Below are 20829 nucleotides of genomic sequence, written 5' to 3' on the forward strand. Positions count from 1 at the left end.
TTACAGAAAATTTACACATATTCTGAAATTTTTAAATTTTCTTAATTTATAAAATGTTGATAATTTTTGGTAATTGCAGAATATTCAATATTTTTCAAATTTGGCCATAATAGAAGATACAGTTATCAGATTTTCCAGAATTTGGTCAATTTCATCATTTAACAAAAATTATCATAATTTACCACAAACTACCACAATCTACTATTGATTACAGAAAATTTGCTTCATTTGTCAACATTTTTGCAATCTCTGAATATTCAAAATTTCTTTAATTTTCATAATTTTGAGTATTTGATTAATTTACCGTAAATCACAGAAGATTTGAAAATTTTCTGAAATTTCGATATTTTTAAAGTTTTTGAAATTTTTATCATTTTTGGCATTTGCAGAATATTTGAAAATGTCCAAAAATGAACATAATTGACGATGAATTGGCCAGAATTTTCATTATTTGATCAATTTCTTATTTTGACCAAAATTAGCATAATTTAATAATAATTACCATAATTTACCATTAATTACCGAAAATTTTCTTAAGTTGTCAAAATTTCTGCATCTTCTCAATTTCCGAAATTACCAAATTTTTCGAAATTCCCTAATTTTAAATAATTTATAAATTTACCATAAATCAAAAAAAATTTTAAGATATTCTGAAATTTAGAATTTTTCAAAACAAAATTGTGATGACTAAAAATTAGCAGTTGCAGAATATTTTAAAATGTCTCAAATTTACCGTAATTGTCGATGATTTACCCAGAATTTTATACATTTCTTAATTTATAAAAAATAGCATAATTTAACACTAATTACCATAATTTACCATTAATTAACGAAATTTTTCGGAAGTTGTCAAAATTTCTGCATCCTCTGAATTTGCGAAATTTCCAAATTTTTTAAAATTTCATAATTGTGAGTAATTTATAAATTTACCATAAATCAAAGAAAATTTGCAGATATTCTGAAATTTCGAATTTTTCAAATTAAAATTGTGATGACTAAAAATGGTGACTACTATTATCATAATTCACTATCAAACATCATACGTTATCATAATTTACCAAAAATTTCGACAAATCATGAATTATCGGAATTTTTTGTATATTTCCGGAAATTTTCTGAAACTGTTTGGTATTTCATGAATTAACCATAAATTTCCAATTGCCTAAATTCATATAAGAATAAAACTGCTAATGTTAAAAAAAGCGTCTGAAATCATGCATTTGTTTTAAAAAATGGTAGGGATGAAGAGGGACGGGACTTTTTACGACTCATGTATTTTTTCAATACTATTCGAAAAAGTCTCACTTTCCCCCCTTGGTGTATAATATACTATTATGCTCTATTCCAGACACTGGAAAATTTCATCTCTGGGACATTTCCCTAAGCCACAATCTTCTTCAATTCGCTATCCAACCGTCAGCATTATGACTAAAATTATCATCAACAGGCTTCAGACTGATCATCGACTATGTGAAATCGTTTAAATGTCCTACCGATAAATACTAATGGATGTATTTAATTCTTTTACATCTATTTGATTTATCTATTTTATTCTGCCTTGCAGTCCTGCTACCAACTAGTGGGGTAAGTAATGCGCCCTGATACCTAATTGTTTTTCCGAGGGGCGAAGACCGTAGAAAGTGACGTCGCCCGCGACTGCCACTATGATTTCCACACACGAAACTTCCTCAGGGAGACCTTCTTCAGGTTGAGGGCTGCATTCAGTAGGTCGGACTCTCGCGCATCCTCGCCATCAGAATGCACCTCCCTCCTTCGACCTGACAACAATAGTCGATGTCTTAAACCTCTAGAGGTCGGATCAGACAAAGCTTCGGAGACAGGTACTTTCTCCTTACTGGAGCCAGGTAGCGAAACCGATCTCCCAACAGAGAAGCCTTTGCTCAGCCTGTCCAGGGTGGCCGGAAGAAGATGCCTCCTCGGAATCGCCTGCTCCCGTTCCCTCAAGATGAACCTCCCCAGAGTCTTCCAAAAAGCCTGAGTGCTGTAGACATTCTCATCATCCCTCAGCAACCTCAGCTGACGATTTCCACTTCCAACTGCTCCAGCACCACCCCACTCCAATTCTTCAACTAGCGCGAACTTCTGAGGATCCTCCATTCTCCTAGCTTTCACCAAAGCCTGAGCCAAGACATCTTGAGCTGAACTGCTCACTGGTACTCTCAAAATTGCGTAGGGAATTTCCGGCGAGACGTTGTAGATGCATACCAGGAAGGTGTCTGCTTCGTCCCAGATGTGGGTCAACTTGTCTCTCGATAAGTCGTCATTGAGCTTCAAGTGTCCAGCAGTGCTTCTGATTGAGGCGAGCCAGGCTCTGCTGCTGGGATCGTTACCAACCCTCTTGAGAAGAAAACGACCCTGACCCTTCCACAGAGCCTGAGCTTGGAGCGGATGCTCAAAAGGATCTAGGACCCTCTGGGTTGGAAGTTCTTCTCGATCTCTCTTCTCCCAACCTCTGGAAACTTCCTCAACGAGAATGTACTCGTCCACATGTTCTGCTGAGATTCCAGCTTTCTGGAGAGCCTGCAACATCACTTCCTGAGTTGAACTCTCCTGGGTGACCTTGAGAATTGTGTAAGGTTCTTCGGGAACGACGTGGTAGACCATGAGGAAGAACATTCTTCTTTTTAGGGTAACACCACTCAGACCAGGATCTATGGTGCTCAGCTTCTCTGGTTCTTTGCCTGAGGAAGGCCGCTTTGATGATTCTTTGTGGTCCCGACAGCAGGTGTTGTAGTCCAGACTCTCTTCTTCCATTCGAGAATAGATGAAGAGGGTTGAGAGCGCCAGGGGCTTATTTTTGAGAGAGCGGAGTCTCACGTGTCTGTAACCTGGTCTGAGGCATTTCAGAGGCAAGACTCGTTGGGCTATCAGGTGATGTGAGCTTGCTTCAACAATTCCAAAGCGTAGGAAAGCGAGGTCTCTAAACATCACTTGGAAGCAGAACTTTTCGTTCCAGATTGGGTTGAGGGCGTTATTGTGGATTAATTTTGTCTTGTGTTTAGCACAGTCGATTGGGATACCAACTAATTCGATTTCTACGTAGGTACTGGCCACGAGGTTCGCTGGAGAGACGTACTGACCGGATATTATCGAGAGGGTCAGGTGTACTGAGTGTAGTCCGTCGAACTCTTTGTCCCAGGGGTTGAATCGTCTGAAACAGAAATATTTTAATTATCTCAGGGATCGTCTATAAACTGCGTGATTACTTTAGGGAGGAGGGAGGGCCCTAAAAAACTTATGGCAGTTAAGGGGTGGGGAGGGGGGGGGTGGTCCCAGTCAAAGGATCTTTTTGGTTAAAAATTATTCTGTTTTTTTATAGCTTATGTTTTTCGTCAAAAGTTCAACTTTTTGGTTTGTAATTCTTAAATTTGGTTAAAAATTCGAATTTTTTTAGAGTAAATCAATTATTTTGTTTAAAAATAAGCCTTTTTAGTTCAAAATTCAACTTTTTGTTTAAGGATTCTTAAATTTGGTTAAATATTAGTTTTTTCGGTAGAAAATTAATCTTTTCGTTTGAAAATTCATCTTTTTGGTTAAAAATTTAACAACTAGGTCTTGGTTGACGACTTGGTTGGCGACTCTTCAATTTTACTCAAAATTCGTCTTTTTTGGTAGTAAATTGTTCTTTTTTTTAAAAATTAAACTTTTTTGGTTGAGAATCCTTGAATTTTGTTAAAAATTTGTTTATATCGTTATAAAATTAATAGTTTTGTTTAAATATTCATCTTTTCGGTAGGAAATTTAACAACTAGGTTTTGAGGTCGAACTACTTTTTCATTAAAACTTTTTCATTAAAACTTCCTTTTTTCTTTGTTAAAAATTAATTCAGTTTAATTAAAAATTCAGCTTTTGAGTTGAGAGTTATAATATTTTCTTGGAAATTCGTCTTTTTTGGTACAAAATTAAATTTTTAATAAAAATTTCATATTTTTAATTTGATAATTCAACTATTTTGTATAGAAAATTCATCTTTTTGTTTAAAAGTTCATATTTTTGGTTATAAATTGAACAACTAGGTTTTAAAGCTGAATTACTTTCTTAATAACTGAGAAATTTTCTATCTTAGAAATTCATCTTTTTGGTTAAGGATTCTTTCATTTTATTGAAAATTCGTAGTTTTGGTAGTAAATTAATCTTTTTGGTTAAAAATTTTACAAACAGGTTTTAAAGCAGAACTGTTTCAATAAAAATTAAACCATTTTTTTCTTCCTTTATTAAAAATTCAGCTTTTTTGTTGATGATTCTTAAATTTTATTAAATATTCGTCTTTTTGGTTGGTAAATTATTCCTTTTTTTAATTCATTTTTTTGTTGAAAACTTAACTTTTTGGTTGAGGATTCTTGAATTTTGTTAAACATTCGTTTTTTCGGTAGAAAATTAATATTTTTATTAAACATTTAACAATAAGGTTTTTAAGTTGAACTATTCTCTATTTAAAACTAAAACTTTTTTTCCTTTTTTCTTAAAAATTTAACTTTTTGGTTGAAATCTCTGGAATTTTATTGAAAGTTAGCCTTTTTGTTAGTAAATAAATCATTTTGTTAAAAAATTATCTTTTTTGTTTAAAATTCAACTTTCCTGTTGAGAATTCTTGAATTTTGGTAAAAAAAATCTCGATAAAAAATGAATCTTTTTGGTAACAAATATTTAAAATAAGTTTTAGAGTTTAACTACTTTCTTAAAATTGAAAAAATGTTTTTCTTTCTTTCTTGAAAATTCAAGTTTTTGGTTGACATTTCTTTAAAATTATTCAACATTTATCCTTTTGTATTAAACAAATCTTTTTATTGAATAAGCCATCTTTTTTAGTTAAAAATTTAACTTTTTGGTTGAGAATTCTTGGATTTTCTTACAAATTCCTTTATCGACAGAAAATGAATCTTTTGCTTCAAAAATTCATATTTTTGGTTAAAACTTAACACTAATAAGTTTGAAAGTTGAAATATCTCCTTAAAATATAAATAATATTTTTCTTTCTTTCTTAAAAATTTAACTTTTTGATTAAGGATTCTAGAAATGTATTTAAAATCCTGCTTTTTCGGTGGTAAATTGACATTTTTGTAAAAGATTCATCTGTTTAGTTCAAAATTCATCTTTTGGTTAAAGATTTAACATTTAGGTTTTAAAGTTAAAACACTTTCTTAAAATTTAAAAATTTTTTCTATCTTAAAAATGCAGCTTTTTGGTTAAGGATTCCTGAATTTTATTGAAAACTCATCTTTTGGGTAGTAAATTAATCTTTTAGTTTTAAAAATCATATTTTTTGTTTAAGATTCAACCTTTTGGTTGAGGATTGTTTATTAATGATAAAAATTCCTTTTTTTTGTAGGAAATAAATCTTTTTCTTCAAAAATTCATCTTTTCGGTTGAAAAATTAAAAACTAGGATTTAAAGTTAAACTTATTTTAAAAAAATGCATGTTTGGTTCAGGATTTAAAACTTTAAATAAAAATTTATCTCTTTGGTTGGAAATTAAACTTTTTTCTTGAATATTCCTTTTCGGTGATAGAAAAAAATTACTGTGGTAATTGAAAATTTACCTATTTCATTTTTGGCGGAATATGGTTAAAACTCAACTCTTCGTTAAAATTAAACTATTTTTTTGAATCGCTTTTTTTTAACTAACCAAATTTAGTTGAAAATTCAACTTTTTGACTTGAGAGTTTTTGTATTTTGTTGTAAATTCGTCTTTTTGGTATAAAATAAAATTTTTAATCAAAATTTCATATTTCTATTTGGTAATTCAACTGTTTTGAATAGAAAATTCGTCATTTTGTCTTAGAAGTTCAATAAATTAGTAAAAAAGATCAACATACCACAATAATACCTGGACAAACTATCACATCAAATTCAAATAGGCATATTTTAAGACTTAATCTAAGAATCACTTTTTATTTTAATTGTTAATTTATTACCGAAGTTTATAATTCACCACACTGCAATGTAGACAATACAGACATTAGGGTAGTTCAAAAATGAATTACAATATTTTTTTTCACTGTAGTGGCCAGGAACCCCCCCCCCCCTCAAGTTTCCATTTCCGGAGAAATAAAATCCGTAATCGGATCAAAGCACCCAAAATCAAAAAATTAAATTTTTACGTATTATTATTACTTTTCACAAATTTCAGCAATTGTATGTGTTCTATTTTATTCCATTCTTTCAGTTATTAAGAAATCTGCTTAAGCAAATCAAGATTGCTTAAACAAATAGAAATTTGTGCAACATTAACAACATTAAAAGAAATGTATCAAAATTATGACAGTATTGAACAAAACATAGGATAAGATACTGATTCGAAAAAAGTTGATATTTTGGCTCAATTTTTAGAAATTTTAAAAATAGATAATAAATAATTGTTTAAACAATTAGACAATGTTTTAGAAAAATTCAATACTCCAAACAATGATAAATAATTACATTTTAATCAGAAAATACGATTATTTTTTACATTTTTTGGGAATAAATAAGTGTTTAAATAATTTATATTTTTTAAAGCAATTAAAAATTATTTAAAAAGTCATGGGAAATATTTAAATTATCCATTAGTAATTATTCGTATGAAAAAAGTGACCGAATTTGCTAAAAAGTAACAAGAATACGTTAAAATCTAGTTTTTTTTTTATTTTTGGGTCCAATTTGGGGGCTGCGGGGAGGATGAGGGTGGGTTGGAAATAAAAAATATTAGTATGGTTTTATTTCGTTGACACTCTTCTTAAATGCCTTAAAAACTTGGTACGTTTTGATAAAACCCTGGAACATGAGTTTCATTTTTCGTAAATTCACAATTTCCCCATGTTAATTAAATGGCATTTTGAAGCGCCCGGCGGAGCGTGATAAAATTCGAATTTTGAACAACAAAAATTACGAATTTTTTTTCTTCGAAGTTGAAAACTTTTGGGAGGGTGTCTTCCCTGTGGCTCGTAAAGCACGCTTTTTGAAGCATCCTAAAAGACTATTGGCTACTTGGACTCGCTATAAACGCAAAAAAATGAGTATAAACGTAAAATCTGGTTTTACTTCAATGCTAGGTTACTTGCGGGGAAAGGGAGATGGGGGGGGGGGGCATTGCTCAAAATTGGTAACGTATTTTATGGATGATTCCATTATGAACTGCAACGTATAGAGTTATATTTATAATTTTGAGAGATCTGCTTCATTAAAACTGTGTTCATTTCCTTTCAATCAACTTCGGTATTTATCAAGATCACATTTCGTCCTTTATTGAATTAGGGCAGCTGAAGTTCAACGAGTTCCTATCTCTCCCACGAAATCTTTTTGTGTTAGGTCTTTTGTTCTCGGTTCGTAGTTTCTTATCTGAACGTGCTCAAGAATGAAGCAAAAGAGAAGCTAACATTCTACAATCTATAGTACTAATTCCAGAAATAATATTCAAGTGCATTTACCTGTACATCATATGATCCTTATCACACATGACAGCTGGCTTTCTGACATATCCGCATTGTCCATTTTGCTCAAACATCGCAGCATTCAGGTGCAATGCAGCGTCGTCAGTTTGGTAATTTAAAGCAACCATCTGAATTCCAAAAGCCCAGAATATCACAGGATTAAAGTTGGATGAATCAATCCGCATTCCAGCAGGATAGGTTCGAACGAGTTGGGTTTCAGCATGAGCCAAGACACCCAGAGGTTGTTTCCGACAGATTTTTTTGGCAGCACTTTCATTCAAAGAGGAGGTTTGAAAACAGGCTGGAACACCTCGTGTCAGTCTGAAGATGTTGTCGATGTTGCTTCCTCCACTGGCTACCGAAACTGATGTTGAAAGAGACTGGGGTGAACCAGAAGATGGTGCCACACCTGCAGTTCCAATTCCAGCTATGCTATGTCTTTGAACAGTTCCAGTGTGACTCTGATGACGAACTTTTCCAGGTGGTCCTAATCCTAATCCCAATCCGGCTGCAGTATTCAGGCCACGAAATTTGATTGCTTGGAGATACACCACCAAATCTGAAAGTTCTTTTGCTATTTGACTGCTTTGCCTTTGCGATTTATCCTCAGCTGGGTCAGATTTTAATCTACCATGCGGTGTTTGGCCGCCTCCCAAGTACTTTTCGTAGCTGGATATGGAATTATCTGAAAGCAAAATATTTATAGAGGATTTGCATCTCTGGTATTACTTTTTATATCCCCTGTCTGTTTCCATGTTTTTTCATTCTACCCTTCTCAAATCACAACTTTTACTGACATGCATTTGGCTAAGTTAGAAATAAGTGTCTGATGGGTTCGAATCGGAACCACCAGAAGATCGATAAAAATACTTAGGATTGAGGTTTATTGAATTATTTAATTTTGAACTCTTATGATTTAAAAGTTTAAATATTTAAAAGTAAAGTAAAATATAATTCTAAGTATTATTTAAATTGTAGTGCTTTAAATTCTATTTGAAAAGAATAATTTTTTCCAAATGCAAAATTGGCTTAGTCCCGATGGTATAGCCTTGAAAATATGTGTCTTCTTCTTTTGGGAAAAGATATTTTTAAAGGCTATTGGAAAATTAAAGAGAAAGTATCAAAACATGAGGATATTGATTTTAAAGGCAAATAAAATAAGTTAGTCAACTTTAAAAAAACAAGTATAGTTTACCGGCGGTTACAAATATTTAATAGGGCAGATCAACAATGGTTAACTTAATCCAATCGTTTGAACTAGGAAAAAAATGGTTAGGTTGATATCCGAAAAAGTGACAAAATATATTTTTAAATCAGCTAATTTCGTTTATTCTCTTTTTTATATAAAAATTCACATTTTTGACCCCCGTGTAGAAATTTCCTTGTTTGGCTCTAACACAACAAGGTTTCTGGTTGAATCCCGGCTGGGCTACCCCTGGCTGGGTTTCATGGATAGGAACCGGGTGGGAGCCGGTCGGGCTACATTTTTCTCGAATCACGTATGCCGAGGCTGGTCGGTTACTGGCCGGGCCAACCCTGGTTATATCCCATGGTCGGGAGCCGGCTGGGCACTGGTCAGGTTAATGTTTTTGTAGAAATTACACATTTTTAAAGAGCCGTAATATTTTCAAAGACGTAATTATGGATGCTAGATGAATTATTATTTGAAAATTATAATTTAAAGATTTATTAGATCAGTGAAACAAAAATGCGCTTTTTTAAATTCTTAAAAAAAAAAACATTAAATTTTTTCGAATAATTTAACAATTTAAATTAAACTGTTATCGATTCTGATATGTGTCACAACAGAAATGATAAAAATTTTATAAACTTCTCTATATTCAGACAATGTTTATCCTGCCCAATTTTAAATTTACAGCCATATATAGAGCCTGCTGTGTCTGTCGTCTGCATCAGTGATCTCAGATCTGAAACGAGATGTGGTCCAATGCTATGTGCGTGTGAATATAGTAAGAGACGATGACTAGGTTGCGCGCGCAACCCATTTCTCTTCTTCTGAATTTGAAAACTCGAAGGTGCACGATTGCCGGTCGGAAAACTTCGGCGATTCTATTTATATCTCTATCCGTTTGAAACAAAATCAAGATATTGGGATTTAACTATTTCCAGGTTTCGATGCTGGCGATTTTCATGATTTGAATATTTCGCGCGCCTCTTTATATGCGCATATTTTGAGGTTACATTATTTTAAGTATGAAATATAAATAATATAAATATTAATACTATTGTATATATAATTATATACATATATTATTAATGATAATATTATAATTATGTTATATTTAATAGCCTTATTTATATCTTGATCCGCATTTGAAAGAAATTAAAGAAATTGTCCATTTTAATGATATTTAAATATTTCGCACAATTAAAAAATAAAAATATATATGCAATATCAGAATATTAATACCGTGATTAATATTTTGTTGTATATTATATTGTGTTCATTATATTGTATACTTTATATTGTGTATATTATTGTACATAATGAAATGAAATTATTTAATTAAGTATGTGATACTATAATTATATATAGAATAGAATTTATTGTCTTCATTGTATACCTTTACCAGTTTTTACAATATACTTTTGCTCTCTTATAATTTTTACCTGAACACATAATGATTAAATCACTAAATCATTTCATATTTCTGTGTCTATATTACAGTTCATCTTATCCTTAAGCTATATTACTCCTCTATATCACTATTTTTTTCGATATTATAATTATATTAATATTAATTAGCTGTAAATGATTGTGCTGGAGTTTTTAAGCGTTTGATTTATCTATTAAACAAAAAAAGTTTAAATTGCCTCCGGACTTTCGAAATTATAAAATTTGTTTATGAGAATCATTTGGAATTAAAGAATGACAAACTATAGCTTCCTAGTATATTATACTTTTTTCAGGACTACGCGGGACTTAGATTTTTAAGATTTAATATTGCTAGCAATTTAAAAAAGTTTAAATACAAAATTTTTCACTTGTTAGTACTTATAATTTGTAATGGTTTTATTTTAAATGATTCTCATAAATAAATTTTCTAATTTTGAAAGGCTATTTAAATGTTTTCGGTTTAATAGATAAATTCAACTTCAAACGTTTAAAACTCTAACACAATCATTTACAGCTAATTAATATTAACGTTAATATTAATATCTGTTGAGATAATATTATTATAATTATATCATATATAGTTAATTATATATTATATTAATTCTATTATAATGTACCCTGATTATACTTTTTTTCAAATTTTCATGTCCTAACTCAAAGATTTAATTATTTTGTAGAATTCCTTGTCCCAGATCTGAATTTTAATTTTTTCAAAAATCTCTCATCCAATTCAGAAATACATACAATTGCTTTGAAAAATTTCCTGTTCCTATTCAAAATTCAGGGTGAAATTGGAAAATTCAAGCTTTTAAATCTGAAAATGATTTGTTTGAGGTGGAAATCTTTTGAATTTTAAACTATTGAAACTGAACCTTGACAAATTTTTAATTCAGAAATATTAAATTCAAACGCTCAATAATTCATACGTATAAAATACAAACTTTTAACGCCTTTTAAGTTTACAATTTTTTAAATCAAATTATGTTAAAATGCGAAATTACCAATCTTAAATTTGTATGACTTTAACATTTTAGAGATTTCTGGTTAAAAAATATAAAGTATGCTTTATTATTGTTAAGGTTCACAATGATAACACTTTAAGAAAAATTTCAATTCGTAACATTAAAAATTGAACGATTACACCAATTTTTTAACTAGAACATATATAATTATGCTAAGAAATAATTTTTAATGTAATTAAACTCACGTTGAACATAGGTGTAATTTGCATTATATGTAAATAATTTAAACAAAGTTCTTTCTTGACTGAAAAGTCAATTATTTGGTGAAAAAATGTACTATTTTGGATGAATTCAACTATTTTTAATAAAAAAAACTTTTATATTTTTTTGAAGATTCATCATTTTAGTTCAAAATTATTGACTGAAAACTCAACTGTTTTGTAAAAAATTTGTCTCATTGGATGAGTTCAACAGTTTTTAATAAAAAATGTAAACCTTTTTTTTTGTTCAAGATTCATAATTTTAGTTGAAAATTCATCTGCTTCGTTAAAAATTTAAGGATTCGGTTGAAACTTCTTTTTTTTGTTGAAAATTAAACTGTTTTGTTAGACAGTTCAATTTTCAAGATTTTCAGTTCGTAAATAAAACTTATGAGTTTGGATTTATAAATAAAAATGTAAAAATTAATAATATGAAGCCATTTAAAATAAAAGAATTCAACTTATAATTTAATTAACTAGAAGTCTTTGAACTATTCCGTTTAAAGAAAAGTGTACACTGTTTTGTAAAAAATCATCTTTTTGGTTTTGAAATTCAACAATTAAAAAAAAATCCTTATTGACTTAATCTTGTGTGACTTAATCCCCTGTTTTTGTGTAAAATTTATATATTTTTGGGTGAGTTCAACAGTTTTTAATTACAAATTTGAACTTTTTTTGTTGAAGATTCATCATATTAGTTGAAAATGTAACTATTTGTTTGAAAACGAAAGTTTTTTTTTTAATGAATTTTTTCGGGCCTAAAATTCAATTGTTATGTAGCAAATTCTTCTTTCTGGTTTGAAATTTCATCTGGTTTGGGAGAAATTTCATCTTTTATGTATAAACACTTAACTTTCTGACTGAAAATCTATTTGTTTCGATTGAGAATGCATTAATTTTTCTGTAAAATTGGTCTTTTTTTGTTGAATTAAACTTTTTTTGTTTTAGAATACACAATTTTTTACTTAAAATTCCAACTACTTGGCTAAAATTTTAACTAATTTGTAAAAATTTCTGTTTTTGATTGAATATTATTAATTTCAGTTTAAAAATTCATCTTTCTGGTTGAAAATGTAACTATTTTGTTGTAAATTTGTTTTTCACATATTAATCATATTAATCTGGAACAACTTAAAATAAAAATAATTTAAGTTTTATTTTTAAAAGATTTAAGTTTAAAAATTGGTTTAATCGTTCAATTTTCAATGTTACGAACTGAAATTTTCTTGTAGTATTATTATTTTGAACCTTAAAATTAATAGCGTAATTTATATTTTTTTAACCAGAAATCTCTAAAATGTTAAAGTCATACAAATTTAAAATTTGGTAATTTCGTATTTTAACATAATTTGATTTTAAAAAATGTAAAATTAAAAGGCGTTAAAAGTTTGTATTTTATACGTATGAATTATTTAGCGTTTGATTGTAATATTTCAGATTTAAAAGTTCGAGTTTTCCAATTTCACCCTGAATTTTGAATGGGAACAGGAAATTTTTCAAAACAATTGTACTCAGGTCGCGTCGTCTCTTCAAAGTTCGCAAATAAAATCGAGACTCGTGGTTAAAATCAACCTTATTTCAGTAATTGACTGCAAACCCCCACTTAGTGCGCGAATAATGATTATTTTTAATTAAAATATAGTCTTGTGTATACAGTTTTTACTTTCTTCCTTCCTAACCTTAAATAACCACGTGGCTTCCAAATTGCTATTAGATTCTATCATCAGGGAATAAAATTCTACTCCAATTTTCGTGTTAAAATTGGTTCACTTGATTTGACTTTTAAAGTTCACCGTAATCTTTACGATGAGCCTTAAAAGACAAAACAAGTTACCAATTTCTCGCCTGAAGCAACATTTCTTAACCGTTTTTTAGCTTCATTACCCGACCGGATCCCGGCCGGTATTGAAGCCGGGATCTGACCAGTTTACCGTGACGTTTTTAGCCGGATCCCGGCCGGATTCCCCGACCAGCACCCGGCTTAAAGCGGGGCTATCCGACTGGGACCCGGTCGGATCCCTGATTGGATACCTACACGGACCATTAAAAAAAATCATACTGTTACAAAAATTACTTTAAAAACTGGTTTAAATTTTTAATATCTATAGTTTTTACTAGTGAACAATAATAAACAAATTTAAAATTTAAAAAGAAGCGTTTGCTTCATTCACAATTTTTTAAATATGAGCGATGCAAATTTTTGTATTGAGTCACATGTACATATTTTGGAAAAAGTTAAATTTGTCGAGCCTGAAATTTTTTCAGATGGATCTTAAAAACCATTAGATAATTTTACATTTTCGGAAAAGAAATTTCATTACAAAAGAGTTTTCGGATGATTAATTTTTATCGCAATTTTGAATTTTTTTTAAAATCACGAAAAATGTATTGTCCGTGAAAGAAAAATAATAAAATTCTTCTTAAGTACAAGTAGACAAAAATTTCAGGTTAGACAAAATAATTTTTTCAACTTGTTTTGAACTCAATCCAAAAAAACATGTTTTTTTACATATTTTCAAAAACTTATAAGCAAATTTACTTCTACTTTAATTTCTAGTTTATTATTATTATTCGCATTTTTTGAACTATTTTTGAACCAACAGGAATGTTTTTTTTAATTCTCAAATATTCTTCCTCGGCTGGAAGAATAAAATTTTTTTTAACAATTAATGATACTTTAAAAATTTAATTATACTTTTATAAAATAGATTTTATTGCCTTTTAAAATTCTTTCACAGAAAAAGAAAATTTAATATTTTGTTGATAGGATATAAATTGAGGAAGCAAGCATATTTAAATTTCGGTAATAGAATTGCGTTGAGTTTTCCAGCTGACTTTTTAAACGATATTTCAAAGTCAGAAAAGATAAATTACCTGAGAAATTGTTAAGTTTACCCTTCAAAAGAAAAAATATTGGAAAAAGTTCAGGAAGATTATTGGTAAAACTGTTGGGCTTCTATAAGAGTTATGTCAATAAGCCCGAGAAACTTTAAGAAGGGACTTTTAAGCTTCACAAATTTTACTTTTTAGTTTAAAAGCTTCCAGATACTAAAAATAAATTCTTACTAACGAGAAAGGTGCTTCAAGATTCATTGCTGTGACTTCGCGTATTTAAAAAAAATATATGAGAATAAAATATTATTATTTTAGTAAAATTACTGTGAATTCAACTTTTTTACTATTTTTCATTAAAAAATTCTCAACTATTTCCTAAACATCAATTAATACTTTTGCTCTTAAAGCATCTAAAATGAAAAATTGTATATATAATATATATGTATGTATTTATTAGGTTATATTTTAAAGAAGGACAATATTTCAAATGGAAAGTAAGAAAAGTCAACTTTTATCATATATAAATAAAATCTTTTTAAATTGAAAAATTTGGAATTTCAAGTGTTGGAAATTTTACAATCAGAAACTTTAAAAATTGAAAAATTTTAGACCTCAATTATTAAAAGTGCATAATTTCATGAGAAGACAATTTAAATTGTACAATTTCTAATTTCAAGCGTTCAAAATTAAACAGTTTTATTTTAAATTTAGGAGTCTCGAAATTTAATGATTTCAGATTAAAATTTAAAAAGTAGGAGAATTTCTAAACGTCAAAATATAATTTGAAAGTGAAATAAATTTAAAATTGATTATTTTTCCCTAATTGGGTTTAAAATTTAATTCTTCAAAATTAAAGACTTCTAGTTAAATAATTTTTTATTCGAAGTAATCAATGTTTTAGAATTTGGAATTAAAACTGATTCTGAATTTTAAATAGCAAAGACTTGTGAAATCGTAGCAGTTTAAATTGTTATCACATAAAAAAATGATAAATCAACCTTAAAATGTTTACCGCGCGAAATGTAAAAAATTTCAATCATGAGCTATTGAAATGAAATTAGTCTAAAAAAATATAATTTATACATATATAAATCCGGAATTTTATTTTTTGAGATTTTTTAGTCGGTTCCAACTATCAACTTTTTAAATTTTATATTCTACGATTTCGAAGATTTTATAAAACCAAACAATTTTGAATATTTAAATAAAATAATATTAAATTTAAAACTGATCAAAATTAAAAGTAAACAATTAAATATAAAAATTTTTTGATTGAGAAAGATTTAATAGTGAAATTTTTATCAGAATCTTAAAATCTCAGGTAAAAATTAAAGAATTTTCAATATTATGAACATTTAGAGTTTAATTATTTGAAAAACTTGAAAAATAAAATTATTAGATTTCCACAATTTTACTTCTTGGTTAAAAAGCTTCCAGATACTAAAAATAAATTCTCACTGACGAGAAAGACGTTTTTAGATTCACAAATTTGACTTCGTGTACTAAAAAGAAATAATATATAAATAAAATAATATTAGTTTATGAAAATTATTTAATAAACTATTATGAGTTATATTACAATCTATTACAATCTTTTTATATTTAAGTATATCCAATTCCTTAAAAATAATCTTCATATTTCCGTTTTATTTTGCCAGTTAAATTATGTAATTTAAATACTTTAATTTGGTCATTCTATTCATTGTAATTTAATTTAATTTAATTTATAATGTTCCAGATTCACATATATGTAACTTTATGTACTAATAAGAAATTATAATTATTGAAATGAAATAATATTAGTTTAGAAACATGAAAAAATAAATAAAATTAATAATATTTCAATTTTTTCGGCCTTAAGGGCGTGTGACACACTAAAATACCTATATTGCCGACCTCACTTTATCGTTCCTTGAACTTTTTTGAAGTTAAATTTTGTAAATAAAATATCGGACTAAAACTTCGAAAAATGTATCTGAAGGCCATAATCAGTGGCCATTGTTTGAAATATTTTCTTTATAAGCTTAAAATTTGTTGAACCTAAGAATTTTCTTTATATTTAAAACATCTGGAAAATGTAAAAAGAACGTACATAAACATAATTTACTGTGGGTTTTCGCATTTCTCGAAGTTTGAGGCTAATATTTTACGTCTAAAAAAGTTTTTAGGTTAAAAAATTTTCAGGTACGAAGAATATATGTTAAAAAATTACCCCAGTTTGAATTTCTTTGTAAATAGTTTCTAGAAAAATTCCTAATCAAATGAAGTAAATAAGCGTAGTTTGTAATCTTCTGATACATTTTCCAAAGTTTCAGTCCAACATTTCATTTACAAAAAAAAGTTCGTAAGTTCAAAGTAAATTCAGTAAACTCAAAAAGTGAGGTCGGTAATATAGATATTTTAGTATGTCCCATGCCCTCAATCTTGTTTCCCATTCAATGTTATCATTTTATTACGTTTTATGTTTCTTGATTTAAATTATTTTATATTTTTTATATTTTTTATTCAAAACCTCTTTCTTCTTAAATATTTCTTATCATTCTAAAATAATTAATAAAATGGATGATGTTAAAACGATTTCTTCGGACGAAAAAATCTTTCTCAGCCCGGATTTGAACTGTGAACGTCACTTTTCACTAGCGTTAACCAATTAAGCCACCGAGTAGGTCTTTTCTTGTTCTCCATAATTACACTTTTACAGAATATTCAGAAAATGTTATCACTATTTAAAAATCTTAATGTCCGAGTTTGTAAAATCTTAATTAATGCAAATTTCAGTGTTTAACATCCGTTTAACATTGAAATTTGTATTTATTCAAAATTTCAAAACTCGAACTTTAACATCTTGAAATGTTCATAACATTATAAAAGTGTTCATAAGATTAAACCCAAGTTAATAAAGAATAGTATATTTGTTACAGTGAAACAATACGCATAGTTTTCCCTTGCATAAATGTAGCTTTGGAGAAACTGCACTGATAGATAGTGGTGTTTCCGGTTCAAATCCGGGCTGAGGCAGATTTTTTATCTTATTTTTTTTTCTGAAATTTCAATAAAAATACAAATATTAATTAGAATACTAATTAAAAATGTAGTAAAAACTTACCATCAACGTTATCATCTTCATCATCATCTTCCTCGTCGTCGTCGTCTTCACTATAATATTCAACAGCTACCGAAGTGCTACTCACTTCGGTTCTCATTTGTTTCATAGATGAAGCTCGATCAGACATGAGCATTTTCCCCCTGTGACCCAAGGGTGCATGAACCAAAGATCCTGTAGGATCCACCACCATTTTTTTATTCTTGATGAGTATTCGATATCGAAGCTGCGACGGAGATGGTAATTGAGGATCCTCTCCAAAGTCAGATTCGTAAAGGAACTTATTCACGAGCTTCTCCCCAAATACTTGCTAAAAATAAAACAGACTTTGAAAAATAAATTTTTAAAAGCAAACTTTAAAAAAGAAATTTTCATAAACAAACTTTTGAAAACAAATGTTTAAAGACAAAACTTTTAAAAAGAAATTTTTTTAAACAAAACTTTAAAAGAAAATTAGTCACCGATTCGTCATTCTGAATTTTGAATTAAAAGTTAATTAAGGATGATTTTACTTCGGTTAAAATAAAAGTTTACCGGTTTTGTAACGATCTGTGACGTAGGAGAAGGGGTTAACGCAGAATGCGACCATTACAAATCGAAAATTTAAATGTGTATAGCAATTTTTTTAAATACTTGCAAAAATAAAAATAAGTGATTTTATTTTACAAGTAGAGCATCTAAATACAGACTTAACATTCTTTCCCCTATTCCTCGCTTCAGAGATTTTTTAAAGAAATCCTGTTTTTTCCCGCTGTTTCCCCATTTCTTCGCTTAAATACGTACTGAATTATTAAAACCCAATAAGATAATGCCACTATTTTTTGTTGAAAGTTAATTCTTTTTAATCGAAAAATCTATTAAAAACTCTACTGCTTTTGGTTGAAAATTGATCTTTTTTAGTTCATAATTCAATTTTTTAAATTTCCATTGACAATTCATCTCTATTGGATGTAAATTTGACAGATTGATTGCAATGTGAACTATTTTGTCAAACATGTATTTTATCGGTTAAAGATTAAAGTATTTTGTTATAAATTCGTTATTTTTCCGTCCATGATATATTTTTTCAGCAAGAAAATTAATTATTTCAGTATAGGTTGAAAACTGATAGTTTTGAATAGAAAATTCCACAATTTGTTTGAAAATTCATGTCTTGAAAATTCATTGAATTGATTGTGGATATAAATATTATGTTGTGAATTCTTTCTTTTTTGGTTGAAGATCAATTTTTTTCAACTATAAAATTTTATTCTTCCATTATTGTTTAAAAACTGATAGTTTTGAATTAAAAATTCGAGAATTTAGTTTAAAATGCATGTCATAAAAAAATTACAGCTTGGTTGAAGATTGAACTATTTTATACTGTAAATAAGCTTTTTTTCTTTGAAAATGAAACTATTAATTTTTTCGTTTAAAATTAACTGTTTTTAGTTTAAAATCAAACTATTTGTCTCAAAATTTATTTTTACATTCTGATCAGGGGGCTAAAAGTTAAACTTCTTCGTTGAAAATTTATTCTTTTTGTTGGAGATCCATTTATGAATAAAAATTCAAATATGTTATTAAAAAATAAATTATTTATTAAAAATGCAACCCTTTTGTTGAAGAATGCAATTTTTTTTGAAAATTTGTCTTTTTGGGTTGAAAATTCCTTTTGAAATAAAAATTTAACTGTTTTCTAAAAAATTCGTCTTTTTGAAAATTTAACTATTTGGTTGAAAATTAAATTATTTGCTTAATATTTAACTATTTGGTTGAAAACTTAACTATTTTGTTGAAAATACGTCCACTTCGTTTGAAAGTTCCATTCTTTTTATATAAAATTCCAATATTTGGTTGGAAGTTAACTTTTTGGTTGAAAATTAACTTTTTGGTGCAAAGTTAACTTTTTAGTGGAAAATTCACTTTTTGGTGGAAAATTAACTTTTTGGTGGAAAGTTAACCTTATGTTTGAAAATTTTACTGTTTTCTAGAAAAGTTGCCGTTTTAGTTTGAAAATTAAAAAATTATGTTGGAAATTTGTTCTCTCTTGACTAGAAATTCATTTAAAGTTAAAAATTCACTTTTTAAATTAAAATTCATATGTTATTTGAATATGCACGTTTTTTTGTATGAATCTAATCTTTTTTGGTATAAAATGCAACTTTTTAGTTTAAAATGAATATGTTATGTTTGAGGATTCTAGTATTTTGTTACAAAGTTGTATTTTTGGGTACAACACAACGGTTTTTGATTTTAAACAAAATTTTTTTTTCTTGAAATATTAACCATTACAGTTTTCTTCCATAACTCATATTTTTATTTTTATTCAATTCAATTATTTGTTTGAAAACTCAACCATTTTGTTGAAAATTCGTCTTTCTTGGTTCAGTGTAACTGTTTTTTAATTTTAAAAAATCTGTTTCGGTTAAAATAGCAAATATATCATTTTTCTTTGAGAATTCATGTTTTGAATTGAATTCGACTTCTTTTAATTAATATTAAAATTGTTTTTATGTTACAATTTCAACTATCAAATTTTTGGTTGAGAGCTAATCTTTTTTTATTGGTTGAAACTTGAGCTTCTTTGTTAATAATAAATTCTTCTTGTTAAAGAATCATCGTTTTAGTGGAAAATTCAATAACTTTGTTGAAAATTATACTGCTTTCTTGAATACTCGTCTTTTTGGATAAAAAAAATTAATCCTTTTGAATTAAAAAGAAACTGTCTTCTGAAAAATGCGTCTTTTTGGCTTGAAAGTTCAACTCTTTTATTGAAAATGAGTGCTTTTGCTTAAAATTTTAACTAATTGGTTGTAAAAGCAACTTTTTCGTTGATATTAAATTTTTTTAATGTAACTTTTTTTTTGAATATTCGGATTTCGGATACAAACTTCAGCATTTCTGATTGGACATTTAATTTTTGTTTCAATGCGTCTTTTTGACATACATATTCATTTATTTAGTTGAAAATTAAATGATTTAGTTAAATTTTTAATTATTTTGTTAAAATTCAACAATTTTGTACAAAAGTCGTCATGGTCTAATAATTTTACAATTTCGGTAAAATCATAACTGTTTATGGTCAAAGTAGATTATTTTATGTCTGAGAATTCACCCAGTTGGAAACTCAACTCCTTCTTTGAAAATTCATCTCTTTTGATACAAAATTATTCTTTTTTGGTTAAAAATTCGACCATTTTATTTAAAATGCAATATATTTTGCGTTAAGGTATTAATCGTTTTATATTGAACTCAATATCGAATCTATAAATTAATTTTTTTAGGAAATTTTACGGAATATTTAATCTTTAAAAGCATTTTATATTTTGTAGGCTTTTATAGAACGTTGAATTAGGAACCAAACTGATAAAAACTGATTAATGAACTAAAAACTCAGAAGACCTTTTATTATTATACAACTTGGTTGAAAAACTTCAGATTTTTTCCAACTTACTTCCGTAAAACTAGTTTTTAATTTACCAATGCAAATTGTGTGTTCTGTATTATTTTTTGATTTTAAAATAATTTTTAGATTAACTATTAGTTATTGAAACAAGGAATCGTCTAATAATCATGAATTCGCAGTAGTTCTAACATTCATTAAGCAATATCTAGGATT

General features: G+C 28.1%; 1 protein-coding gene across 1 annotated transcript in view; it reads right to left on the reverse strand.

Annotated features, from left to right (window-relative positions):
* Positions 1 to 1037: 1037 nt before the first annotated feature.
* The window catches only part of LOC117178499 (1-phosphatidylinositol 4,5-bisphosphate phosphodiesterase epsilon-1-like), a 232785-nt gene continuing 212993 nt past the window's right edge, over positions 1038 to 20829 (reverse strand). Inside the window, exons 14-16 of the mRNA XM_033369925.1 lie at positions 17232 to 17538; positions 7428 to 8115; positions 1038 to 3172 (exon numbers count right to left, since the gene is read on the reverse strand). Of these exons, the coding sequence (XP_033225816.1) occupies positions 1663 to 3172; positions 7428 to 8115; positions 17232 to 17538 (2505 nt within the window). The 3' untranslated portion in view covers positions 1038 to 1662. The remainder of the gene's footprint in view (positions 3173 to 7427; positions 8116 to 17231; positions 17539 to 20829) is intronic.

This window comes from Belonocnema kinseyi, chromosome 8 (assembly GCF_010883055.1).
Source record: "Belonocnema kinseyi isolate 2016_QV_RU_SX_M_011 chromosome 8, B_treatae_v1, whole genome shotgun sequence".
NCBI lineage: Eukaryota > Metazoa > Arthropoda > Insecta > Hymenoptera > Cynipidae > Belonocnema > Belonocnema kinseyi.